At 45.0% G+C, this 28,000-nt stretch overlaps 1 protein-coding gene across 1 annotated transcript; it reads left to right on the forward strand.

Moving 5' to 3' along the window:
• Positions 1 to 9,366: 9,366 nt before the first annotated feature.
• Positions 9,367 to 21,646, forward strand: HEY2 (hes related family bHLH transcription factor with YRPW motif 2). Its single transcript, XM_005507431.3, has 5 exons — positions 9,367 to 10,198; positions 11,402 to 11,480; positions 11,588 to 11,671; positions 14,351 to 14,432; positions 19,477 to 21,646. Exons 1-5 carry the CDS (start codon positions 10,116 to 10,118, stop codon positions 20,154 to 20,156), a joined length of 1,008 nt encoding a protein of 335 aa, XP_005507488.2. The 5' UTR covers positions 9,367 to 10,115; the 3' UTR covers positions 20,157 to 21,646.
• The last annotated feature ends 6,354 nt before the right edge of the window (positions 21,647 to 28,000 follow it).

Consider the following 28,000-nt stretch of genomic DNA (forward strand, 5'->3'; position numbering starts at 1 on the left):
GGATTCCTGGAGAAACTCCGCTTGGAAGAGTGGGCTGAAAAATGAAAATACATATTACTTATGCTATTTTATGTTTTGCTGTATGGAACAAATGAAATATTTGTTCGTTAGTAATGCAAGTGATGGACTTCAGATGAGCCCATGGACTTAGAGAACATGAGGGCTCTGGCCTTGTTGAAATCACAGCAAAAGCCTCACACTACACGAAATGGCCCTGAGCCCTGCAATACCTGACTTCAGAAGCAGGGCATACAGGTGGTGTGTACCCACTGTACGGGTATTAACCTATTTCAGATAAGCAGGTACTTGTAAACCTCCTCCAGCAGGACACTTGCTCAGCGTGACAATCTCCTCTCCTTGATCAATACTAGCAAAGTGGTCTTCCTTTGTTCTCCTTACTGCAGAGCAGAAAGTTTTGCCCAGCAGATTTCCTCAGCACAGACTTTGTTCCCTCAGAGGAAATGTTTTATGTGCCTCTGCCCTGCCCAGCCCCACGTGGCCATCTAGACCCTCCATCCTCACCGACAGCTGAGGAAGGACAGCAGCAGGGAGGTTTCTGGACCTCTTCCCTCTCACCTCGCTCCTCCCTGACAGAGCCAGCAGGCTCCATCTCCAGCTTGGAATTTCCCTAGCAGCAAAGAGAAATCCAACCTGATTGTATGAACTCAAATCACCCACAGAGGTGGACAGGTGATGGTGTGCAAGTTACCACTGGTCTGACATGTCGCATCACAAGAAGCAGCACGAGCATTGAAGTACCTCAATGTGGGGCTCCCAGCCAGCAGGAGGGCAGTTTAGGGACATGGACATAACTAGTAGCCTTGGGGGCATCCAGGCTTTACAGTGCCTATACTTAGGCCTAGAAACAATACAAATGTAATATAGGAGCTATGCTAGAAGTGCTTCTGTAATATGACCTGAAAATAGTGGAGCTAGTCTGCTCTGGGGAGAATCTGCTGAGCCTGGAAAATCATCTTGGTGAGTCTGAGCAGATGACACAGAGGACTGTCACAGCCCTCGTGTTTGAGAGCTCTGTGCAGCTACTACTAACGCTGAGAGTATCTGGAAAATCCACTAAAATGCTTCAGAAATCCTTTATGTGCACAGGCATGGGGAAGGCAGATAAGTCTGGCTAGACCAGACTAGTGGAAGAAAGGAAGAGAGAATATGGTAAGAGAAAAGGCAGGGGTGAGGGAGGGCTGGGGAAGGGCCAAGGCAGTGAAAGCAGGGTATTTCAAGCAGAGTAGGAATGAGTAAGCCAGAGGGAGTGACAGAAGCAATGTGGCCAGAACTATTAGCCAGAAGGATGAACTGGACAGCTTTTCTAACAGTCTGGAAGCAGAGAGAGATGTGTTTGGGAAGCCAAGCAGAAGCCTGAGCAGTTTATCTAGCAGAGAAGTCAGATTATTCTCTGCTTTTGTAGGAGAACCTGATAGCTGCACTTGGAGATAGCCTTCATGTCTAAGCAAAAAGGGCAGAGAAGGCACCAGCATTTTAAACAATTGCCTCTGAGACTGGAAGAACTGATGCCCTCAGCCATGTCCAAGGAAGCAGAGAAGATGAGGGAGTTAGGAAGGAAGAAGAACAGTTCTGCACTGGCTGTGTAAAGGCCAAAGATAAGAAAGAGGCATAAGAAGAGGGAAAGCCTATAAAAAAAAAAAAAAATGATGCAATGTAAGAGCCACCTCTGTGCCTGGGGAGAAGTTGTTGCTAGAAATTACTGTGAGCTGCAGTCCCTAAGATGTCCTCAGCCTGTTCCCAGAGATGGAGTTGAGAAAAGGAAGGGAGCAAAGGTGGAGACCTGAGCATACCTCACAAAAAGCAGTAAGAAATAAAGGGACATTCGGAAGCAGGGAAAGAAGCTAAGGAGCAAGGCTTGCAGAAGGCCATGGAGGACAGCTTTCCAAGTAGGAGTGATGGCCTGAAAGTATGAGGCAGAAAAGAAAGTTTCAGAGGCCTGAGTTTTGGCTCAGAAAAGAAAGCTAAAATCTCCAGTTAAAAAAGCATTGCATGGTGAAAAACAATTCAACAGCCACTGAGGTGGGGGCTGATAAGAAGAATGTGAAATAACAGCAGGCTTTTTATCCTTAACACCAGGAGGAAAGCGCCCAGGAACCTCATGCTGTTTCAGCAGTTGGAGCATCCATTTGCTGTGGCTTCAGAAGGGTCACAGACCTGAGGAAGCGGTGCTGGCTACCTTGGGTCCTGAGGCGGAGCCCGAAATGCGAAGAGCATTGGTGTGAAATGAAACCTCTGCTCCTCGAAAAGGTGAGCACCAACACCCACGCAGAGCTGGCAAGCACCAAAAGCAAGGCACTCTATCACAGTAATGTTCATTGCTTAATATCTGCCATAAAAAAAATTAAATAGAAGACAACTTACCAAGCAAAAGAAAGCATTTAGCATTTTGGAAAGACTTCAGTCCAGACAAATTTTTTCATGTCTTCCATCACGAAGAACAGTGAACACTTTTTAAGTCACTGACAATTAGTCTGATGTCCTCAGAGCTTCAGAGCTTCCCTAGTGAAGAGAAAGTTTGATCTCTTTTTCCTGTAACATGACCTGGTTATTTTCAACTGTGCTTAAACAAAAAAAGATACACAGAATAAAATTAATCAAAATATGTTAAATTAAAATACTACTAAATTAACATAGTATTTTGAAGGAGAGAAAAATGTTTGTCACCATAAATCAAAAATACCTTGACAGCATCCTTTTACTACAGAAGTGACAAGAAAACTGGAATTAGGCCCAGCTCTTACAGAGAGCTCTGCATTTTCCTTATTGAAGCAAAAGTCATATTCAGTCAACACAAGTTTTCCTGATTAAGCTCAGCAGGATCAAGTGCAATATTAACAAAAGTATCACAAAAATACTTGTTTGGGCACATAATACACTAGACTGAGCACAACCAAGACAGAAACAATTTCTGTCCCTCAGAAAATGACAGTGGTTGACAAAAAGGAACTTTCCGCAATTTAGAATAACTGTTCCCCTCATAGACACACATTCATTGCAGTATTTAAAACTTTCAGTTTGAGGAAAACCAGTTTACTTCTTTGGATTAAGATCCTGATCCAAACTCTTCTGTGGCAGAAGTGTCTGGCTCTTGACTGTATTTATGCCTGCTTAATTTTGGTACAAATTTTACCAGTTGAATATTCATTTTGACCCTACGTGTTTCATTGCAGAGACTTAGAAGATGTTTTAATTAATAATTTTATGTTTTAAGAGATCATAAATTCTACTAATAAGTGAATGTTTAGTGTGTTCTTTTATTTACCCAGCTTTAGGGGAATCTGTAGCTTGACAGTCACTTACAGGCACCAACAATTACTACTGTTACTGAGAAAATTAATTAAAAGAATTATGGATCTAGTCAGAATATCTAGGGTTGCTTCTTTTTATTATATTAATAGTCTGTGTACAGGAGTATCTTTAGAGCATTGGCTGATGTGCTTTATTATTAACATCTAGGTTCAAAACCTGAAAATGATACATTATTTTCTCTCATAAAGAAAATGCGGCTAATGCCACTGATGTTTCCTTAGCACTCCCTGAAAATTAGTTCCTTTCTAACTGTCTGGAAAGCATCTTGGTTTTATTTTAAAAGAAAACCAACAACAAAACTCTAATAACAACAATTCTCCAGTTTTTGGCAACCAAAAAGCATAAAAGAAGTCCCATTTGGAGTGAAGACATTCAAGAAAGGAAAATGCTAAAGAAAGCCGACTAGGGGGAAAAAGACAAAAAAAAAAAGTCCCTTAGCAAAGAGCCCACCAAGCTTTGATAGAAAAATTTCAAGAAGGTCCCAATTTTCAGCACATGATGTGTTTATCTAGCCTTGCCACAGTTACTAGCAGCATGGGCTAGTCAAACCACAACTATATCACTGTGAAAATTTATTTAAATAGAAATGAGTTTCAACAAGAAAGCTGTGCTTATTTTTACAAGTACTCTATTTCCATTATAATAGGCTACATTTTCTTGCTACAACTCTATGGATTTTAATAAAGCTACCTCTAAAACAGATTAAAGTTCATAAGTCGTGTTGTGTAGAAAACTGTGAGACTAGGTTCTGTATACTTTTGTGAGGTAATTAAGTGGCCTAGTTTCCACCATTAAAGAAAGTGACCTACTTCCTGTTAACACCATTGAAGCTGTTCATTAAGATGACTCAAGTTAGAGAGTTCTTAAATCTTGACTCGCAGTTTTTGAAGAAAACACAGAGACAAAAACAAAGAGATGTTCAGTGAAAGTTTAAAACACACATTAAGGCCTTAATTCTCCACTGCTGCAAGTCTCCTGTGGCCAAGTACAGCTGGGTACAGTCTTCACAAAATACCATCAGGCAAGAATTTTGCACATGTATAGAAAATAAAGACCTGGCTTTTGCAGAACATATGCACTGAGTATCAGGCAAAATGCTGCAGTTACCAAGACCCTTTGACACAATGGCTTTAAAATGTTAGCAAGCAGTTGCTATTTCCATTTTACTGATAGGGAACTAAAATAGAGACAAAGCAAGCTAGGGTAGATGGAAATGCCCAGGAAAATTAATAGAGTTAATTTCTAAAGTGGATTAGTTAAACCACAAACAATTCTATGTAGACATCCATTCAAAACTAAAGCTGCTTTTATTCTATTCAGTGCTATTTTATTCTGAAAGTGAATTAATTTAAATCGAATTGCAGCCAGTTCTGTTGTGAATAAAAGCATGCAAATTGAGGCTCAATACAGTTCACAGGCACTTTAAATTTACACCTTTTGTTAATTTAATTAATTGTCCTGATTGCCTGAGTTCACATAGGAAGTGTGCCAAGGTGCAAGGAGTTAAGGATGAGGCTCTTTAACTACAGGGTTAGTTCTCTCCAGCAGCCTTTCCTTGGGGTACTGTTTAACCATCCTCATTATCACCAGACAGCACAGCCTTGGTTCCTTGATTCTCTGGGAGCCAGGGGAGATATTATTTTCTTTCCCTGTCACCTGCTACTTAGCGACAGCTCTCAGGGAGAGCGTTTCATGCATTTAATGGGAGGACTGGGCGAACATGCAACACCTACTGACTAAGGGCCAGGAGGAAGCACTCGACCCGGGAGGGTACATTCATTGACCTCTGTAGGCACCGAAAGCAGGGAAGCAGTATGACACATCACAGGAGACAGGGCGTCACGTTTTCGTGGTCAGCCTAAAAACAAGATAGTCAACTTGACCACTTCACCAAGATGAGATTTGTGAAGGTGTAACTCAATGATAAACATGAAAAGATGTCACTGAGAAAGATCTATAAATACTCACTGCATCTTCCTTCCTACTTTTTTTTTTTTTCTTTTTAATCATACTCAGCTTGAAATTGTAGTCTCTTACAGCAAGTCTCTGAGCAATTTTTATACTTCCCAAAAGTAAGTTGAAGGGATCTACAGGTATGACTGCATCCACCTCAGGCCAGCACAATTCTTTCAGTACCTACATGGTTATTGTAGTACCACAGCAACCACCAGTGGATCAGCCCCTACTTTGACCCATCGGCTAGAGTTCTACGGCCTAGCTAATAGTCAAATACTCTTCCGTGACACAAAAATGTGTGGAATGCCACACACCCACTTCCACCCGAGTGCAGCCACTGTCTAGGCAAATCCACACATTTTAAGGTCTCACCACCTTTTTTGAGTATTATTTCCTTCAGCTTCGTAACACATGGTTTCCTCAGTTCTCTACTCTCTGTTCAGTCTGTCAGTCCCATCTTGGCATGAACTTAGGCAGAAATCATCTTAAGCATTTAGTTACAATCACATTATAGAAAAAAAAGAAAAGAAATGAAGGAAGGAAAGAGAAGAGATAAAAGAGGAGAAAAGAAAAAAGAAAAGAAAAAGAAAAGAAAAGAAAAGAAAAGAAAAGAAAAGAAAAGAAAAGAAAAGAAAAGAAAAGAAAAGAAAAGAAAAGAATGGGGGGGGGGGGGGGGGTAAAGGGGGAGAAGACGAGCTTTTCTCTACATTTTCAGCTTTTCCTGACAGTTAATGATGAGTCCATGAAGAAAAAAAATACAGCGTTGTTGTCCATCTTCCATGAATGCGGATTATCTTTCTCTGCTCTTCTCAGAGCTTCCTAATAGGAGCAAGTAACTTAAGAGGATCCGAACGGTTACCCCTAAGAGGCTGTTCACTGTGTGAAGAATATGGGATAAAAAAGTTTGTTTAAGAGGGAGAGAGGAAAGCATAAAAAACCCCAGCTCTGAGACTAAAAGTTTGAGTGACTTCTGTGTCCAGTAACAAAACTCGGGACAACCCTGAGGCCACTTGAAAAGGGCTGCTGAGTAAAACTACAGCTCGTTCGGGAGGCCAACGTTTATTTTTAATATGTTTTTTAAAACTCGTAACTAATTAATCGTAAACGTCTCACAGCTACATAAAAGGGGCAATCCTGAAATCTCGGGGAAATGGCAGATTCATTTTCAGGGACGGGGAGAGGCGGGGGGGTGCAGAAGAACGTCGCTTCCCTACGGGAGCCAGCTCTACAGATACACCGAGAAATGTGCTGCTTTCCTTATTTCGCAAGCCAACTCTCGAAACACACCCACCGTTAGAGCGGGGAACCAGCCCCACTGGCCCCGAGTTTGGCCCCGTGTGACCCAGGCCGGCACGTCCCACCGCCATCTCCAGACCCCGAAGCCACACCGAACTTTTATTCGCGGCACGCTTTTCAAGAGGGAAAAAAAAAAAACAAACAAAAAACAAACCAAACCAAACCAAAACACAACACCACCCACGAAGTCGGAAAGGAGAGGGAGCTGCCTGCCCGCCACCCCCCGCCGGCCGCGGTGGCGGGACAGGGTGTCTCCGGGCCGGGGAGCCTCCGGCGGAGCCGCTGTCCGCTGGCCGGCGGCTGCCTCTCCCGTGGGAAAAGCGGTTCGGGGAGCTCCGGGAGAAAGGGTCTCCGTCCGGTTCTGTCCCTGCCGGCCGTGGGCCAGGGCGGGGGCTGCCCCGGGCCTCGGTGGCTGCCAGGTGGGAGCGAGGAAGCGCCGACGGGGCGCGGCGGTTCTGTCCGGCTTTTTTCCCTTTGGAGACAGTGCAGAAAGATGCATTACTCTGAGCTTCAGATGCGTGCCTGTCAACTCTGCTTGCTGCTAGCAGAGCGGGTAATCCCTCTGCAGCAAATGCTCCGAGCAGCCACACTTTATGGGGCCACTGAAGAAAGAGACACGGGAGTAATAGAACATTCCACCGGGGACCTAAGCAAAACAAGAGGCTTGGTCCTGCGACGCAGTTTCCCAAGCGCGGAGGGCCCGACACCGCCCCTGCCCGTCCCGTGGGTGGTGGTGCTGGCCCTGCCTGCGGGGGCTGTGGAGCCCTCACGGAACCCCCACCCGCCGCAGCGCACCTGCCGTGGCGGCGAGGCCGGGAACTGGAGGGAGTGCAAGGGCCTGCCTTCTAGCTGTGGCCCGGAAAAGCCCAAAATTCCTCCCCAGAAGAGCTGATAATAAAATAAAATAATACAATAAATAAAATAAAATAAAATAAAATAAAATAAAATAAAATAAAATAAAATATTAGAAAAAAGTCTGGCTAAACTGGAAAGACTAATTGCCTGCTAAGGCTAGGAGCTTTCTGAAGGACGGACTTCAGCAAGGCTGCCAGGAGATAGTAGCCGGTTCCACGACAAACAACGCTGACATAAGCCCTACTCGGGGCGGTAAACGTGGGATAGCTCAAGTTTCTGTAGGAGGAAAGCACTGAAGATTTGTGCTCCAGGCGAAAAAAAATATCGTGTGGCAGCAGGAACTGTTTCCAGAGTGAGCAGAAATTACAAATCCAGCGGCACCGACGCTTGACATTAAAGATTTCGGTGCAAAACCCCGAGACAGTTCGGAAACGCACCCATATCCCCGCGTGCTTAACATATTTATGCGACGATTCAAAAACTCAACCTCGAGCCTCTTGCCCCGTTTCAGAAGCGTTTGCAGGCGCATCTAGAGCAGCTGCAGCCCAGGCGAGGTAACACGAACTTTACCTCAGACCTACCCAATCTCGTCCCCCCATCTGAAAGGCGACTTCCCGGCAGGGCATCGTTTCCCGGCCGCTCCCGGGGCGCCCCGGCCCGAGAGTCCCAGACGGCAGAAGTGGCCCTGGCCCTCGAAGGTCCCCTGGTGTCCTTACACCACAGACAACGAATGGAAGTTTTTTGATGTTTTGTTTTGTTTTGTTTTTTTAACCTAGAAAACCCCACGCCGAGCAGTAGAACTGCTGTGTCCGCTCCTAGGTTTCCAAAGCGCTTGTGCTTAAAATTGAAGTCGGGCGCCGCAGGCTGCTCCTGCTGTTCCACTTCTTCCGAAAGGTCCGGATACTTTTATTTGTTTGTTTTGTGTTCGTGTTTGGTTTGGTTTTGTGGTTTTGTTTTGTTGGGGGGGTGTGTTGTGTCGTTTGGGTGTTTTTTGTTTTCGTTTTTTAAGTCAGATGCCATCAAAGGGACCACTGTGGGGAATGCGTCCCAAGCCCCCGGAGCTGTCTTTGCCTTTCCCGCGGGCGCTCACTTCTGTTTTGTCGAAGCAGCCGCGAAGCTTTTAGTAGCTCTGCAAACACAGGCATGAAAAGGATGTCCCGGTCGGGCAACGAGGCGTGAAATCCCGCCGTTCCTTTACATAGTAGCAACATCACCATGAAAGAGCAAACACCCGACGTGCCATTAAATGTACTTGCATAGATGGAAGGCATTAGCAGAAAAAAAAGAAATGGAGCCGGTTTCTCTTACACCACGGCCCTTTCTCGCACGCACACTCGCAAACAAACCAAACCACCTGTACTTTTAGCAGAATTTAATCGAGTGGAAAACTGAGTCATTGGCACCATCGGCTGCTAAATATAAGGCAGTCGGGGCAAACTCCACCCGTGGGCACAAGTGGCCCCGTCCGGTCAGGCAGGGCGGCGATGGGGCTGATCGGTACCGCTCGGAGGGGGCAGCCCCATCACTGCCCTGCCTGATCGCCTTGCTGCAAGTCCTCCGGGCTGCTGAGCGACCCGGGGCTCCGTCTGTCCCCCGAGAGTCAGAATAACACCGTGGTGCCGCTGTCGCAGCGCGCCGACTGCTCGCGGCCCCTCTCGGCCAGCGTCCCGGCAGCGAGGCCAGGGACAAAAATGTTCCCAGGAAGGTGGCAATGCGGGCGGAGCGGGGATAGGCGAAGGGGGACAGTCATCGAAGGTGAAAGATCAAATTTATGTGGAGAACATACCCCTCCGAAATGTATTTTGTCAGGAATTCGGAATTTAAAAGGACAAAACAGACGGGTGGTGGGGGGAGTAATCCCAAACAAAAGCAAAATAAAACCCGCCGGCTACAGAACTTCTGGTAACCGCGCCGCTAAACTTCCTCCAAGCCCTTTCCAGCCGGGATTATCGCCGTGCTTGGCTCCCGTCCCCGCGAGTGCCCGCTACCCCTCGGCACGGCCGTGGGAGCTCCACGGGCAGGGAGGGCCGCCCGCCCTGCGGGGCCGGGATTTATACCCTTCCCGGGATTTACACAACCCCCAAACCCGCGCGCCTGTGCCCTACAAGACGTCTCGCGGCATCCCAGGAGCGGCGGCCAGGACTGTCCAGCACCGCCGGGGGTTTGCAGAACGGGGAGGGGGGGCTGATCCGGCTCGGGGTTTACGGACCAGGGGCTGCAAGACTCCCCACAAATGCGGGGTGAGAAAGCGGGGCCGCCCCTCCGACCCCGCCTCCGGCGGCGTGGGAGGGCTGGGAGCCAGATCCCGCTTCTTCCCCTCGGAGGACGAGCCACACGGCTGCCTCGGAGCCCCGCGGTCTCCTTTACCCGCCTTGTCGGGGGCATCTGCCGCGATCCGCTCCCTGCCTGCCGGGGGCCGAGGGTGGTCAGGGCCCCCTGCTGTGCGGCCGCCCGCTCCTCCGCGCCGTTCCGCGCCTCCGCGGTGGGCGGCCCCCCTCCCCGTTCCCCCCGGCGGGGCGGGCCTTGCCGGGGGCGGGCCGTCGGGCTTGAGGCTGTGCCGCGGCGTGGGAAAGCGCCTCAGAGAGGGTTTGCTCTGCTGGCGGTGCGGAGCCGAGGCGTGCCGTGCCGGAGTCCCCCCGGATTTATTTATCTCTGCCCCACATCGTCCCGTGCCCACGATGAAGCGACCTTGCGAGGAAACTACCTCAGACAGCGACATGGACGAGACTATAGACGTGGGGAGTGAGAACAACTACTCGGGGTAAGTGTGACACCCCGGCCTCCCCGGGACTACCATCTCCGCGGGCGGCGGCTGGGGTCAGGATGCGCCTCGACATGAGGCAGAGCGAGTAGGGAGCCCGGCCCCCCCGCTGGGGGGTGGCGGCCCCCGAGTGCGAAGCAGGGTGAGGTTTTGCCCTCCTCCAGCATAACTTACAGCTTGTTGATAGGCCCCCAAGAATTTGCCCCGCGGTCTCGCTGCGCGGGCCTGGAAATTGCGTGGAGCACACAAGTAGCTTGTGAGCTTCCAGGCTGCAGTTCATTAGCTCCGCTTAATTTGCCATTTTTCAATCAGATCTTTTCCAAAATACCTCCTGAGCAGGCCGAACACCCCAAGGGAATCGGCTCCAGTGGGAAACGAGCTGTGGAAAGTAAGCAGGGATCCACAGTAGTTGAATGGTAACTTCAGCAAACCTTGTGTGAGAGCTGGGGGTGAGCTATGGTGGTTGCTGAAGAAGCTCCAGCCTGAGAGCTCGGCAGCGATGGCACCGGTCTTCAAAGCTGGTCTTGCCAATGTAGAGGCACAAGTACCAGAGCCCTTGTCTCATCTGCATCAGCGGTTAAATGAGTATCAGAAGCTACTGGATTATTTTCTTTTTTTTCCTCTCTCATGATGAAATAAAAACCTTTTCATCCTCGCGGGTAGTGTAGTTTTAAAAGTGGATTTTGAATTCTGTTCCTTATGCAGGACAATGAAGCAAACCCGGGCTGGGGAACTGGATTTGTACTGGAACATCTATTGACTCTTGCAGCAATGGTCAGGGATGTCAAAACCTAGCACCCAGGCAGAGATTGTGGCATCGGATACATGTACTTACCGATGCTGTTCGCATGTATAGATGGTACATGTGGTTTTGGACTCAGTTCTTCAGCCTGTATTTCATAGCCAGCACTTTATATGCAATGAAAATTAAATCCACTGAGCCAGACAGTGAACTGTCTCCAGAAAGGGACTTTATTTCCAAAAGAGTGTCTGTCAATTCAAAATATATGCTGTTGCAGTCACTGTTGCAATCAAAAATGAGATGTCTCTTGCTCTCTTAAAATACTGTGCACTGCAAAGCACATCTGGGCATTGAAAACAGTGTGAGGGGGACTATGCATACCTAATATATGGTGACTTAAGGTGTCTTCAAAGAGCAATGTCAAGCTGTGCAACACCTGACATACTTTTATTTTTTCACAGGCAAATTAATAGTTCTGTCATTCGATCAAATTCCCCAACAACAACATCTCAGATTATGGCCAGAAAGAAAAGAAGAGGGGTACGTTGCCTTTCATTGTTTTCCTGTTTGACAATTTGCATGTGTACTGTGATTTTGCCCTTCAACACTTTTTATAAACTTAATGTGTTTTGTTCTTTTGGGAATAGATTATAGAGAAAAGGCGCCGTGATCGTATAAATAACAGTTTATCAGAGCTGAGGCGGCTTGTGCCAACTGCTTTTGAAAAACAAGTAAGCCTTTTTTTTTTTTTTTCTAATTCTGTATCTCATCTGGCAATGTTAGTTCTCTTGTAAAATTCATTAAAATAATATTGTACGAGTCCTGATCTGGCACAAAGCAGGCATTTCAATAAAATGCTTTGTTGTGGCACAACTATTAGAAACATAATTCATTATAAGGCTGAAAAACATTTCCATTCTTTGGCTTGTTTTTCCCTTAAGGGTAATAGTGTTCATGTTGCCTCTGTTCTTTCGATGAATTCCAGTAGTGGTTTTGTTAAAAATGCACTTCACTCCGTATTTAAAAAAAAAAAAGCCCAACACAGCTCCCCGAACCTGTATCAATTAGCCTTCTGTCTGAAACTTAAGTATAATCTCCTTTGCCTCTACTTTAAGAAACCTCTATTTTTTAAGCTATAATTTCAGTTGCAAATTAATCAATCCAGTTTCCTGAAACAAGAACAGGCAGTCCCCATTATTCACATTTTAAAATTACTTTATAGAACCAGTGCGTTAGGAGAAGGAATAGGCCCATGTCTTGTCAGCTAGCGAAGTCAGCAGTATTTTCAAAGACTTTCAGTGAAAATAGGAAGGCTGGAAGCATCCAGCTAACTTCAGTGAACTTTGGGTTCAGCTCCTTGATCATGAGATTACAGACCAAAAGTTTAGAATACAAACTGTGCTGTAAGAAGGGCACTCTGTTTATGGCATTCAAATTAAACTATTTATTTTCATATCTTGTTTTTCATTTTCGGGGCTTTGATTTGATATTTAGCCTTGTTCTTCTTTTACTGGAGGTATCTGAAGATCTATGGATATGTGCAATTGACACTGTATTTCAACAAAAACGAACCAACTAAGAATAAAGAACCTGACTTGCTTGTAAAATAAATTTACTTGTAGTAAAATAAAAACCAAAAAGTAAAATTTGAGAGCAGGATTGTGAGGTGCTGAATGTTTGTGGTAACTGCGTGGCAAACACTGCACCATATTAGGCCTGTTACATCCCTGATCTGAATAAAAGTTAAAAATAAATTTTAAATATTGTCATCATGGTGAGAGCATCAATTGTGTCACCTGCAACACACTTTTAAAAACAAGTAATTGTAACTGTGCCCTTGCATAGGTTCTGGCAAAATGGAACAACAGAGGTATTTTCAGCTAGATAAACCAGGGCAAGAGACAACAGTTGTTTGTCCCATTTTTTGTTTACTTCTTGAAAACCACAAACATTATAAAATAAGTCCTACAGAGCCTTTGGAAATTACCCAGCGCCATGCAGTTTTTAGCTATTAGTCACTCTCACTGAGATGGCTTATACTGTGTCTATGGAAAAGATGAAGTCTGAGAAAAGTACAGGATGTAGCTGCATGTAAAATGTGGAATTCTGACCAAAAATTAACAGGCACACCAACGTTTGTACAAGGAAAGTACCGAAAGCAATGAACAGATTGGGAAAAAAAAAGTTTTGGCAAAAATATGAGCGCACGCTGTATTTTGTTCAGAAAGCCCCACCATTCTTCTGCAATATGCCAAGGGCAGTCAACAGTCCTTTTCCAGCTCCTTGACATTCAGCTCACTGAAGTTCCCAAGTTGGAGGTTTAGTTTCGCTTCCACTTCCCTCCCTCCTGAAATCGCAGCTCTGCTCTCCAGACTCTCTTGCCGAGATTAGCACTGATGGAGGAGGAAGGTGCAAGCCTTACCTTACACGTGTGCAACCTGGGCAAAGCCAGCTGAGGCTACAGGACAGTTGATGACAGTGAGGTGGCCTCAGTGATAACTAAGAGAAAAATTTGGCTTGCAGGGTGCAGTCTGGCTGAGGCTGAAGCTTGTGCAGCCCTAGTTTTAACTGATGCCAAGGGATGATCTCTTGCACTGGAATAACATTTGCATAGTAAATTCAGTCATCTGGGTATGCTCTAGATATTGGAGGTAATGCTACCATGCAAAATAGTTTTATTTATAGATTAATATGTTAATACTACATTTTTAGTTGAATTTTATACTTTTCTGGCACTTTTTTCATAGTTCTGTGAGTCACCCTCAGCAACAGAAAATACTTTTGCTGACAGAGGAGCTAAACTCTTCCTTTTTTGCAGTGTTTAGCTTCATGTCCCTGCAGACTAGGCCTCTTGCTAACTTAAAATAATGTGGACTGTGCAGTTGTTTTTTCAGTCAAGAATGAGGATAGAATATTTAGCAGCCAAATGACATGTCGAAAATTAACAGGCAATTAAGAAAGAGGGGTACCGTCTGGGTGTGTGTCCACAGGGACACCTACTGGTAACAACAGAAAAATATATTGTATCATGGTCTTCATTGATCACTGTGCAGACCTGTCCTGCTAACTCTCCCCACTTGTGTTTGTTGTTACAAAGAAAGTCCAGAAACTTACAGGTTTCTCTCATTTCATGAAGATGTCATCTCTACCCTATCTTTAAGGCCAGAGCTACACTGAGCTGTAGCCTCAACGAGGCGAAATTGTGCTTCTGCTGCTTGTGCTGCTAGGGAGGAGACAGTATTAGTCCTTAGGCAAAGTCTGGGAGGCAGATGCTCACAAAAGAATTAAGCTGAGAATGTCCTATTGATAGGGGAAATTGAAACCATAAGGCTGGGCTCAGTGGAAAGTATATCAAATTAACGTTTCTAGTACTTGTAAGCCTTTCTTTATATGAATCTCTTATCTCAAAGGGATCTGCCAAATTAGAAAAAGCGGAAATATTGCAAATGACAGTGGATCATCTGAAGATGCTGCAAGCGACAGGAGGTAAAGGTAAGGAGCCGACAGTTTCTTTTTTAATATTTGGGGAATTCTCAGCAAAAAAAAGTGCTTTGAGGAGCTGTGATAGGCGTTTCCAGATTAAAGGAGTGGAAATCAATGCTAATGGCGGGATTGAACTCGTGGGAAAGAACTACTGGGACAAAAGAAGCACTTGACCCTGGGCTTGTGTTTGCTTTCATAACACTGTGGGAGTAAAGGCTTCATTCACAGGCAGCCCAGTCAGAGATTTGTTTGGGGTTTCCAAAGAGCACTGAAATCTGCACAGGGAGACAAAATAAATACACAAACACCAAACATAAACAGGAGGTTTGTGGCAACAATTGTGTAGCCCAAAACCGATGCTAAACCTCATTATCCAGCAGCTATACTGAAGGAAGTGGATGGAGAGGAACTTTCATTATTGTTCATGTATTTTCTTTGTTCTGGGAAGACTTCTAAATGCCAGGTTAGACCATCTCATTCACCAGGACAAAACCCAGTCTACTTGTATGAAGCTGCAGATATTTGATAAAGCAGACAGGCAGATGGCTAGTGGAGCTCTCTGCGCTCATTATTTATTTGCTATATTTGTGTGTCAGAGGTCTGGGTAGGTCCCTGTCAGTGGGTGCTGGCGTGACGCAGGGGCTGTCCTGGCTGACCCATTAGATCAACCGGCTGCCGGGACTTGAGCGTACTTCGCTTGTGCAAGCTGACGGTCCCGAGGCTGGAGGCCAAATGATTTCAGCCACCCACAAGGTGCTCTGTGTAGTCATGGTTTGGGAACTTACTCGGACTGAAAAACTTGCTGGTTTCTTGTAGGCACAGTGCTATGTCCTGTGCCGTTGGCTGTGATTATGGTTCAAATTGGGAGATGGAAACCAGACAATTTTTAATTGACCCATTCTGCCCTATAAGTAAAGGCTAGAGAAGAAGCGGGTGCCACTTGCTCTCTTCCTTTTTTTGATTAAACTCGAAAGTTTTTAGCTCATGATTACATTATTTATCCTCTCTGTACCTTGCAGTGATTATAGAACTCAACTTACAAGCGGTGCATGCTTAACAACAGATGGTTGTAGAGAAGCATGATGAAGGCTGGTGTTCTGTTATTTGTGAAAATTAAACACCGAGCTGACATATGTATTTTCTAGGTGTTAAAAGACTTTTGCAAGGAGTCCATTTAAGCTTAAAACTTATGGGTAGCTTCTATAAGAGGTGAAAGGGATTTTATTGCCATTTGTACAACAGACACAGGTCTTGATTCCTGTGCAAAATGTGCAAAATTAAATTAGAAAATGATAATTTTATATCTAAAAATGTTCATTTAAGAAACACTGTTTAACTGGTAAAGCTACACTTTTGAAAGTTACGAAACACCAGCATTGATCACGCTTGTGCAATTTCAATTCAGATCCTTTGTGTGTGCGTGACCGTGCTGTCTTTAATTGCGGGGTTGCGTGCTGGCTTTCCACGAGCTCTGTCTCGCTCGGTGCACGGGGTGATCGACGCTTGGCTGCTGAGGGAACCCCTGGTTGTGTCGCTTCATCCCCCCTGCATGACGTGCAGCTCGGCTATCCCAGCCTGACCCCTGCTTCACGCTGCGCATTGTTGCTCTTAAAAGCTGCAGCAGCTTCCACCCCTCCAATGTCTGCACTGACAGCGGAAGGGCCAAGAGGTCAAACCGATGGGCGGCTTAATTTAACCGGAACCTTCCTTCCCCCACCTCCCCGCCCGAAAAAAGTATGTGGGGGATTATTTTATAACTGGGTCAGGTCAGGTGGCTCAGGTAGTGAGGCAAGAGATGAAATGCCTGGGATGGGAGCTGCTGGGCAGAGAGAGGTGTCAGCAGAGCCCTGGCCTCCGGCTGCAGCTGGACAAGCTGGATTTTGTCATCAGTCCCAGGTCCTGTGGTCTCTTCCTCGGTCCACGGATGCTGCTGCTGTGCCTCTTCTTGCCCCAGCTGACACCAGTGTGCCTGTGGCTGCTGGACAGTGGTGTGGGGAAGGATGAAGCATCAGGGTGCAGGCAGAGGCGATGCTGTCTGACACCTGCCTGAGCCCACTGCCGCCAGCTGGGCAACCACAGCTGCCTTCACCGCATACGCAGCCCTGTTTGCTACTTGTGGTCTGTAGCGGGTGGTACATCAATATAATACACGATCGCTTCACAAATACTATGACTTTTATCTTCTCCTTCTGACCCAGAGATAAGAGTAATCTCGGTGCGTGGATTAAGAAACTTTAAGAGGTTTGTGAGTTAGTACCGGGCAAAGTTTAAGCCTGTGTTTCCTGCTTGCTTAATGTTTTACTTTGCAACCTAAGTAACAGCTTTAAATATAATTTCTTAGGGCTTTTTTAAGGCAGTTGTTTGTTTTACTTGCAAATGTAGTTATTCCCACTTTGTAACTCATCTTCTGAGAAAGAATTTTTTTGGATAAGAAGAAAAAATAGTTTTATCATTTATACTACAGACAAAAGCTGCTGCTGCGGTACAGAGAAACGCGTCCTGATATCCTTATGCACCCCTGCATTGAGGGCCTGGGAGAGCTCATCCTTTTCCTCCTCACAGAGAAATAGAGGACACCCACGATGGGAAAAGCCCGGGGCTAGGAAAGCTGGGGTGGAGTCGGCTGCTGCTTAGCGTGCTGAGCCCGAGGTGGGCGCAGAGGAAGAAAACCTGATGTGGCTCCTGTCCTTTCTCTGCCTTTCAGAGCTGCCTGGGCAGGCAGGCTGCTGCTTCTGAGGTCCTGGGTGGGCTCTCTGTTTCCATCACCCTGATGCAGGTGTAGGCGATGGTCTCCTGTTCATGTTGAGTTGTTATTATTTTGGCCTGGAGCCAGGGCTTTTTGCTGACCGTGCAAGCAAGCACAGGGGAGGAGTGATTTGTCAACAGCGAGTCGCTTGCTGAGGCCTCAGTGTGGTTTTATTGCAGCTTCACTGCAAATTTAGCTTGGGTGACTGACACCTGGGTCAGCACCATGGGTTAATATAGCTCAAATAAGTTAGCCGATGTCCTATATGCAGAGCAGGTGGGTTACCAGGACAGCTGAAGTAACACTGAGACTTCCCATTCACTACAAAACGTTGGCATGTACGCGTGTGGGTGGTGGTGGTGGAGGATGTTATTGGGTTTTGAAAAGAAACAAGAAACAGCATTCTTAAGTCTCTCTCAGAAGGGGGAAGCCGGCAAAGGGGAAACCTGGAAAAGATAACCATCAAAATCAAAACATAATGGAGTCTGGGAGTCCCAGCTCTCATCTCCCCTCTGTTTTTATGTCTCAGCCACCATAGGAGACTGAGAGGGAGCCAGGATCACCAGAGGTTTGAGACGTCTCGTCACAAAGCCAGCGGCTCAGACTCAGGGGAACTGGTGACAACCACATCCCCCACATCTCCTCCAGTTGGGAGGGAGGGAGGCTGGGAAGCCCTGGCTTGAGCCGACACTCTCAGGACTCCCAGGCTGGCTGACTGGTGGCCAGAGCTGGGAGGCGTCTTTGGCTGTGTGTCAGCCCTTCTGAAGCTGCCGGAGGTCCTGGAGCCTGCAGCGCAGAGGCAGTCCCCACGCCAGGCCGGCTGGCACCCCAGCAGGTACCCTGCCTGCTCCCCACCGCCAGCCTGCCTGGTGTTTGCTTCTCAGGAGGTGATTCACACCCTGGTGGTACTTCAAATTCCTTGGTCACAGTGGACCTGGCAGGAAAAAAGCTGCGAGGAGTCAGTGCGTGCCGAGGCGAGTCCTCGACCCCTTGTGCTCAGCAATCTGCTGGCTAAGCTGGCGTTTCCCTCGGGTTTTGTATAGCCTCAGATGGGCAAGGCAGCCTATGCCGAAACTGCTGTTGAGATTTGGCAAGAAGGGGTATATAGCAGGTAGGATATTTGAAGCAATGTCCATAAATGTGCCTGAGTTAATTCTATAATGTGAGCATGCAGTGACAGGCCCTTTTCTTGCTTGAAAGTTGATAAAGGTGAAAACTGTCTAAGGTGTTAGCATTTTTCAGAAAGACTGAGATGATTTCACACCAGAGAGTACAAGGCCTAATGCAGGCATTGCTGCCCCATTCCTCCATAATAAGGACACTTGATCTTTATATACTAACACACACCATAGTCACACATACCTAAAAATTTTCATTGAAAGCAAGAGGAAAAAACACAGCACCAGCGTGGGAGTGGACAGGACATTATTCACTCAAGGAAACTACTTTTAAACTAAAACAGGAAAATTCAGAAAACTGGAATAGGCTTTTGTAGTTGACGAGCTGCAACTTAAGCACTAGATTTGACCGTAGACCCTTTTAGAAAGGGAATATCTTTTCATGTGCATTTAATAAGACATCTTTTTTTTCAAATGCTTTTTTGTCTCCAGCCTGTGGAGCTCCAGTTGCTGTTTGTTGAAATACCTCATGGGCCATATGACTGTCAGTCTTCCATCTCCACATTAGCAATGGCATTACATAAAACGTTTTCTCAGTAAAGCTTTTTACTATGTGTGTGCAGAGTCATGACAAGATGTTTTTAGTTTGTAGTTAAATAACACCGTATGTCATATTGTCTTAATGACTCTGTGAAGTAGATGGGACCCCAGCAGCAGTTGCGACAACTATCTCACAACGTTGAGAAGCAGTTTGAGAGCATTGCTGTGAATGCCAGTGTGGGGAAGGAAAGGCAGAATAGCACATGCAAGCTCTCTGAGCTCCAGACTGTCTCTTTTTGTGCATAAACGTCTGGTTCACACACATGTGCAGGGTCAATACTGCGCTGCAGCAGCTTGCTGAGGAATTTCAGGAAAGGCATCATATATCTTTTTAAGTATCACGAGTACTTACGGACTTAATTCTTTTCATTTGTATATTGTCTGCAAAAACAACTGAAGCCTATTGCATTACAGGGATGGTCACACAAATAATTTACAGATCAGAGAACAAACTTTTCGTGTTGCAAATCTTAACCCATTAATGGGAAACACGGCGGCTGAACAAGGAAGGGCTGGGTTAGCCATGCCATCCAGCATTAGCTGGGAAACTGGCTCGACATTCAACGCATCTTTTGCCATCCCCTTGCAGGTTATTTTGACGCTCATTCTCTGGCCATGGATTTCATGAGCATTGGCTTCCGGGAGTGCTTGACAGAAGTTGCGAGGTACCTGACTTCGGTGGAAGGCCTTGACACGTCTGACCCCCTGCGTGTTAGACTCGTCTCTCACCTGAGCACCTGTGCCTCCCAGAGGGAAGCCGCCGCCATGACCTCCTCCATGGCCCACCACCACCACCCCTTGCACCCTCACCACTGGGCAGCTGCCTTTCACCACCTCCCAGCTGCTTTGCTGCAGCCAAACGGACTCCACGCCTCCGATGCTGCCCCATGCAGACTCTCCTCGGACGTGCCCCCGCACGGCTCTGCCCTGCTCACGGCCACCTTCGCCCACACCGACGCTGCCCTCAGAGTCCCCTCCACTGGCAGCGTCGCTCCCTGTGTCCCCCCTCTCTCCACCTCCCTCTTGTCCCTCTCAGCTACCGTTCACGCTGCAGCGGCGGCAGCTACGGCCGCTGCCCAGAGCTTCCCCCTCTCCTTCACCGGCGCCTTCCCCATGCTTCCCCCCAGCGCGGCCGCCGCTGCTGTGGCTGCAGCGACGGCCATCACTCCTCCCTTGGCCGTATCGGCCACTGCCAGCCCCCAGCAGGCTGGCAGCGGGGGCAGCACTAAACCCTACCGACCCTGGGGGACTGAAGTTGGAGCCTTTTAAGTCCCCCCTCTCCCTTCCAGGTCTGGTTCCCTCCTCTCCCTCAGCACATGCCCACGGGCGCACCCACAGCCACACCCGAGCCCGAGGGACTCGGCGTGTCCTTATCGCTCAGCCCAAACAAGGGACCACCTTCACCCAAAGGGCCTGAGAGGTGCTGGCAAGCCCACCGAGGAATAGCCCGGATATGCTCATTTCAGGCGTCGGAGAGGACATGGGGTGACACCTTCTGCCTCTCGGTTTGTTTCACTGGAGGCACCTTGGGGGAGAAGCAGTGGCTTTCAGAAACAGCGTGAGCATATTGGCTTGTAGAGGTTTCCTGGGAAACAGGTAGACACTAGAACTAATAATTCTCCAGCTATGCATCCTCCTTTGGCAGAGAGGTGAGGGATTGCACCTACCGGGTCTACCCAAGCTAGAAAAAGAGTTTGAGTTTCATAAGTGCCTGACATTGAAAAAATAATAAACGAATAAATAAATATATATATATGTGTGTTCTGCTAAAACAAATAACATTGCACAGGTATGGAAATGGTATGGGAGAGAGGTGAAATCCTGGATTCAACTTCAGAAGGGGAGAGGTATTTTTAGCCAAAAGAATGCTGAGGAAGAATGTTAAATTTGACAGGCCTAGTTCTCGCTTCCTTCGTTCACTTTCTTTGTACAGACTTGCCAAATTGTGACATGTAGCATAGCATTGGTAAAAGCAATTATCTTATCAGTGCTGGGATTAATGAATGTTTCAGCACTGCCTGTGAGCCTTGAGGCACCCTCTTTTATGGCTTAAATATGGTGCTAGCTTGTATCTGCACAAACAGTGAATTTGTCATGCACCCAGAAGTAACCACCTATTTAAAGTGTGCACACTTGGATACAGTTGATTCATGCCAATATAAGCAACTCAGTGTTGTAAGAGTTCAAATTAACTTATTTAGCTGTATTTGGACATTTACTTTTAGCCGATTCTGTGCAAAATCACTCTTCTTTTCCTTATCAGCTTCTGGGAGAACAATCACTCTGGGTATGAATGAAGTTACGGTAGGAATATTTTTTAAATTGGCTATTAAAATGCCAACATTGTAATGTGGGTTTGATTCCAAACCAAAATGAATGTATTAAAGAGGATGTGAGTAAATTATTTTGTCAATACCCAGAACACTAGTGCTGCATAAAATGGTTTGCTTTCTTTTTTTTATTACAGTGACTTAAGATAACCTAAGTATTTTAATACATCCAGTCAAGAACTAGAGATTTTATGTAAAAAACGAAAAAAACACAGCATGTATTATTATGCACTTGATTTCTCTGCTGTGTGGAGAAAGCAATAAGCATTGAGAATGTTAAACATTATGCAAAATATACTTTAAAATATTTGTTTTAAAAATACTGTACCTAGTTGGTCTTTTATGCATTACTTTGTTAACCTTTTTTCTATGCAAAAGTCTTTACATATCACTAATTAAACGAAGTCCTTTTTGACTGCGTTTTATGGATGATTTGTTACAGCTTTTGTTTGTTCTTGAGGAATACTCATAGACTCAAAGACAGTTTCTGCCACTGGTAGCAAGTCTGTTGACTACTGTATCACCTTCTGCTCCCCTTGCTCAGCCAGGAAGCCCATCTCATACAGCATGTGTTGAAACAGGCAGAAAAAAGCAGCTAGGAAAGCATCTCTGTTTTTCAGGCTTGTTGACTGGTTCTGCCTAATGACACAGACCCATCCATCCATCCCAGACAACCCCCAGAATTGTTGGGCTTTCTAGATTCAACTTTTCTTCAGATCATCGCTAAGGGCCTGTGTTTAGAATGGGAAAATTTAAACGCAATGACATCACTAAATATCTAGATTGAGGGAGGGTGTTTTTTCTCCTCTCGTTCTGGTTTTCTAATTTACCAGTTCTCACTGAGGCAAGTGTTTGTTATTGTTTCACCTTAGATCTGCAAAGCCCGTCTTTAGATGGTGTGTAAAGCTCTGTCCGTACGGATAAGCACAAAATCTTGTGTGTCCAAAAGATATTCAAAGATTATTATGCCCAAATACCAGCTGACAAGACTGAGGCACAGAAACAAGGTGACCACCCTTCAGCCAGCCAGACGGAAACTCCATCATTGCCAAAATGCAGACTCAGCTCAGTGACTCGCTTGCCACCATCCCTTTCTCCCAAATGTTAACTGTGTAAGCCATCTCTCCCTGCATCAGCACCCAGCACCCAGCACCCAGGTGAGAAAGGCTTGTGATTTGCCTGAAGAGCATGTGGTCCCACGGAGAAAATGGACAAAAGAAGAAGGAGGCTTGCTAGCCCTGCACTCTAAATCATCCTTGATATTCTTTTAAGTTTTGTTGTTTGAGGGAGAATTTGACGTTTTTTTATTCAGGACACAAATGCTGTACTGACATGTTTAGCAGCTCCTGGTTCAGGTACCACTTTCCACATGAGCAGTTTCAAGAATAAAGATGAGATTAGTGAACTGGCCAGTAGATAAAAAGTGAGCTTTATTTACATGAAAAAGAGCAGGTTGCAACCCTCCTTGACTTTAAGCTGTTAACTATTAACCTACCCTCTAAGAGCCTGACAGGAACTCTCCAATGCATCATATCATATTAAAAAAGGGCAGCCACTGACTTGGTTCCACCTAAGGGTATCAATCTAATTGATGTCCTCCGAAACATTACCCTTTCTTACCTTAAATGCAACATTTTGCCTCATTCTTAAAAAAGGGAGTTAGAAAAAATATTTCTGAGAGACAGATAATATGAAAGCATATTTATTTTAGCATCCTGAAACAATACACCATGGATGGATTTGTGCAGATTTTATGTCCAGGCTTACCTCATTTTCACTTTCACGAAACAGGCCAAATTCATGGATGCTGAGTTGCTGATGTCACCTCTCTTTTCTTGTTTTATTGTGTTTTGGTTTTAATCTGAATCACCTGAAGGGAGCAGCACATGGAGGCAAGAGCTCGGTCTTCATGCTTATTTAGTCCTGAGCCTCTGTTGGGACTCTTATGTCTGTGACAGCGGATGAAGATCTCCAAGGGAGAAATTAATGGTGAAGAAGCATATTTTACATGTGCTCTTGGAAAGACACCAGAGTGTAATAGCTTCTGATGGCTTTGGTTGTAGCTGTGCTAACAGATCAGAGCCGAAAGAGTCTATGCAATTTTTAAAACAGAGCAAGCAAAAGCTGTTTCCTTGGCATAACCAAGTCTGAAAGGTAGGACTCATGTCTGTGCATGCACAACTTTATGATGTTGGTCCTTTTCTATCTTTATTCTGCATTCAATGATGAATGGACCTGGAAGAAGAAGAACATTTTTAATTTATATAATTTAGGACTGGATCACAGCACATAACACAAAAAAGCGAATCAGTCTGCTTGCTCAACAGTAAACAGTTGGCTTTGTCCAACTTTTCAATGGGTGGGTTTTCACCCTTAAATTGCAGTTATCAAGAGTATCAAAGGAGGTTACGCAATTTCCTAGAATGTTTTTCTTAAGAGGAAAAAGCTAAAAACCAATTCTGTCAGTCAGCATTAACATGCTCGAAACCCTAGCCCTCAGCAGTGCAAATAAAAAGCACTTAAGCTGCTGTAGCTGCATGACTAATTGTGTCACACAGCACAGAGAGATGATAACCCCAGAGAGGAGACAGGCAATTGAGAGGCAGTACTGCCTGTCCTCCCCCTGCTCTGGTTGCAAGTGAAGGAAATCCAGTGTTAGGTATGGCCCCAGAAGAAAACCTGGGGCTGAATGCATATATTCAAAGCAGAATAATCATATCTGGCTCTGACTACATCTGCCTGAATAACTGCCAGGAGGTGCCAGTTCATGCTGCTGCCTCCTTACTGTGAGCCTTCAAAATGTTTGTTTGCAGATATTCTGAAAGATGATACTTCAATCAGGATGTCATGAGATAAGTAAAGGCCATTTATCAAAGTCTGAGACATAGATATTGGCAAATTCTTCAGGCTATTGTAAATGACGAATTTCTTCTTCATAATAGAAAAAGGTCTCAAGTGTCTTTTCATCAGAAGATACTACATCAGAAAATGCTACTGAAGTGTGGACTGTTACTGGCTCTGTATGTACCAGTTTCATTAGGCATGTGCTTCTATAGGTACCAACAGCCTGAAATCACACAAATGAGGAACGGAGTGATTTAATAGTCACAGGTCACAGGTACAACTTCAAGAAAAAATGAAGAAATTGGTATAGCTTTGTTTGCAAGCTTCATGCGCCCAACCTTATTTGTGTGAGGCTACTGTCTGAACCTGAGCGTAATTTTACTCAATGCTGAAATTTTTGCTTGCGTTCTTTTCTTCTGCTTCAATATTTTACACAGAAAAGACTTGTGTTTTGGAAGGTAATGTGTAAAGGTCTCAAAAGAGATGGCCACAGTAACACATCTGACTATGACCAGAAATGATAAGTGGAAGAGCGGCAGGCAGATGCCAGAAATCCTGGGATCTCAACTTGAGGGTAAACCCAAGCTTTCCTGGTTTACAAATGAAACAAAATTATGACAGATGATTATCTGAAAAGAGGTCTTGGTGTGGGGGGGAGATATTTTGTTTTGTTTTCCTCTGGTAATTGCTACCACTGGAAGCTGTAAAGTGCTATTAATGTGTAAATATGATTCCTTAGTTGGCATTTAGTTGCCTAAATATTTGTCATGTCCTGTGCTGGGCTCCACTATCACTCTGCAAGGAGCAGGTCTCCTTTGTATCCTGTGTCATCTCTGCCAGCCCTGTACAGATGCCAGGGAAATTCAAGGTTGCTTAAGTCACACTAAATGCATATGGCCAGGCAACTGAATTTCTCCTTCTCTATTTTGCATCATCCATGGAGAGACAGGATTTGAAGCTTAATAATATTTTTACATTATCTAATTTTTTCGAAGAATCAGCCTCCTTCTCACCTGAAGAAACAAGAGAACAGTATCAAAATCATTTGATGATAATGTGTTGTTATCGTCTATTGATCTTGTTAAACTAAGACCAGTCAACATCGCATTCAGCACTAACTTCCGAATTTCTCTTAATGGTCTGGCTGCAGCAGTGGCAGTGGTTATAAGATTATGCTAATATAATTGTTTTCTAAAGCATTCTTTCTGCACTCATGGTGACAGGGCAAAGCTGGGACACATGTATTAGTGTTGTACCCTAAAAATTAAAAAAATCAGAGACAAAAGGAAATGAATATAGGAAATAAAAGGAAATGTGTCTGGCTGAATTGCTTATGTTGGTCTGGAGAGGCAGACTCCTTTTTCACAGCTACAGATGGATTAAAGAAAAGCTAAATGTTTTAGACAGTGTTTAGCTGAACAGTACTACTTCTGAAGTGTGGACTTAATTTTGCTTTCCATGCAGTCTATATTCAGCATTTTTCCTTTCTACAAAGGAAAGTCTTCAGGATCAAAAAAATACCTTGACGCAACACTGGAATTGTGATTGCAATGACCTAGCAGTTGGGAAATTTCTAACTCTGTCCACCTCTTTATTTCTGTTACACTGCAAGACCTCCTTCTATGGAATCAACACACCACTCCAGGGAACAGTGTCTTATTGGAAGGTGTGAAGAAAAGTGTTTTACCTGCAAAGAATGCCCATAGATAGTATTCCGTATTACTATGTGGTAGGTAAAAATCTAGCAAATGACTAGAAGGCAATCCAAAAACCTAAGGAGACAAAATTATTATTACTTAAAGGCTTATACTTTTCCCCCCTTAGTTTTGATTTAACTCTGAATGCTGTTTTGTTTGTTTGTTTTTCATGTATCAGAGAGACAAGTAACTTTATTTTTCTTTAGGAGAAGGAGTACAAAACAAAATGTTAGGCATTTGAGGTACACTTTTGCAACTAGATGAACGAGATGCAGTCTGTTGTGTGTGGATAGTCCAAATAGTTTGTAATGACACTTCCCAGCACAACACTTGGGTTTAATATACAATCCTTAAAATAAAATAACATTGTTTCTCTCCTCACCCCCTCTCCCTCTTTTGCTTTCTAAATGTATTTTGGTGGAGGAGAAGGGAGTTTATTTTGTTTGGGTTTTCTTGGGTTTGTTTTTCTGAGGAGGCACCGGGGCGGCAAGGGGGAGCGGCGGCAGGGCCTGATGGCTCCTCAGGCACCGGGGGCATCTCCTCTCCTCCGGGCTGGCAAAGCCACTTCCTCACCATTTCCCTCCCCTGCACTCTTTTTGGGCAACTGTCCCACCGGGTAGCCCCCTCCCTCCTCTTCTGACAGAAAAGAAAGGCAAGCAGGTTGCAATCGCAGCAAAGAAATGTGGTTTCATGAGGCTGTCCCAGTTACTCTCATTGTGTTTTCTTCCTTTTGTCCATTGCAAAGGCCAAAGTGTATGTTTTTTGATAATTACCTCAGATCTTCAGTCGTGACATGCCATCACTAGTGTCTGCTTCCTTCCCTTCCTGTTATCATGGATCCAATACCCACGACAACTTTGTGTCTTCAATTTATTATTGCAGGGAGCAATAAAAATTCTACAAACAGGAATCTCAAAACAAATAAAAACCTTTCTGGATACTGCAGAAAACTGACCTTCATGTGCCAGCCTGTCCTCCTCCAAGGCATCCTAAACCCACAAGAAAGATTCCCATTAGTAAATCACTATTGGATCATTAAACCTTTTTAAGGCAGTATGTGCCTTACCAAGAGAATGAGGATTACAACACAGCAGTGGCTGCTGCCCACTGACAATCATGGGAACCGACCTCAGTAATAAATCCATGAATTATCTGGCTCACTTTGACCGGTTCTCACGCCAGAGCAGCTCCTTTGATGTGACCGTCAAAACCCAAGGATGCCCAATAACAGTAGCCACCAACAAAATAATAGAGAAGTAGTAATTCAATATAAATACATAAAACCTCCTTGCCCGTATACCCAGCTTTTGCAGTGGAGTATGTCTGTGATTGAAATCAGAGACAAAAAAAGAGAAACAGTGCCCTTTTTTTTCCTGTGTATTACCCTTTAAGGGAAGAAATGCTGGGTATGTTAGAAAGATATTTTTTAGCTACCATTGATGTGCATGATTTTTTCTGCTTTGGGAGGGCTCCCTGTTGCTTTTCGAGATCAGTCTGATAGTTCAGAAACAATATGCACTTAAGGACTTATCCTGCAGAGAGACTAAGGACATTAGGCATATTCAGAGGGAACTATTCCACTTCAATGGGACTATTTGCATAAATAAAATTATACATGCTTTTAAGCCCTTGTGGGACCAAAACTTTAGAGGACGCATTCTCATTTGTCTGATTTATAAAAATTTTTAGGTGACAAGATCCTTTTGACTGCTTAAACATTTCAGAAATACAACTGTTCTTTCCTCTGCTGCTTGGCTGACCACCTGTTAAGTGGGAATAGTCTAATTTAGTTTCTTGTCCTTGATCTTGTCTAATTAGACATCAGACTCTAGGGGAAATTTTGTCTCCAAACTCATAATCATCTTCTGAGCACCCTTAAATTGAGTTTCTGGCCCTTACCATAAGTCTTCAGTTGAGATAACATTCTAGCTGTCCTGGAGCCCAGATGCTACTGAGGCAGGCAAATTTATGTGGCATTAGGGATCACATGGAAGAAAAATCCCCTTCAAATCGTATGACCAGAGGAGAAGCAGTATTCATTAAATGACTTTAAACCGTTCTTTTTGTTTTACTCTTAAACTGGGACCAGCAAACTGTAATAGACAGCAGGTACAAAAGATTTAAAGATATGTGGTTTTCAAAGGCATTGAAGTGCCTCTAAGTACACGAGTGTGATAGGAGTGAATAACCACAGGACACTATCTCTGGGTATTGCTGTTCTGAGCTGTCATGCTGTGCTTGG

The sequence above is a fragment of the Columba livia genome, chromosome 3 (genome assembly GCF_036013475.1).
Source record: "Columba livia isolate bColLiv1 breed racing homer chromosome 3, bColLiv1.pat.W.v2, whole genome shotgun sequence".
In the NCBI taxonomy this organism is placed as follows: domain Eukaryota; kingdom Metazoa; phylum Chordata; class Aves; order Columbiformes; family Columbidae; genus Columba; species Columba livia.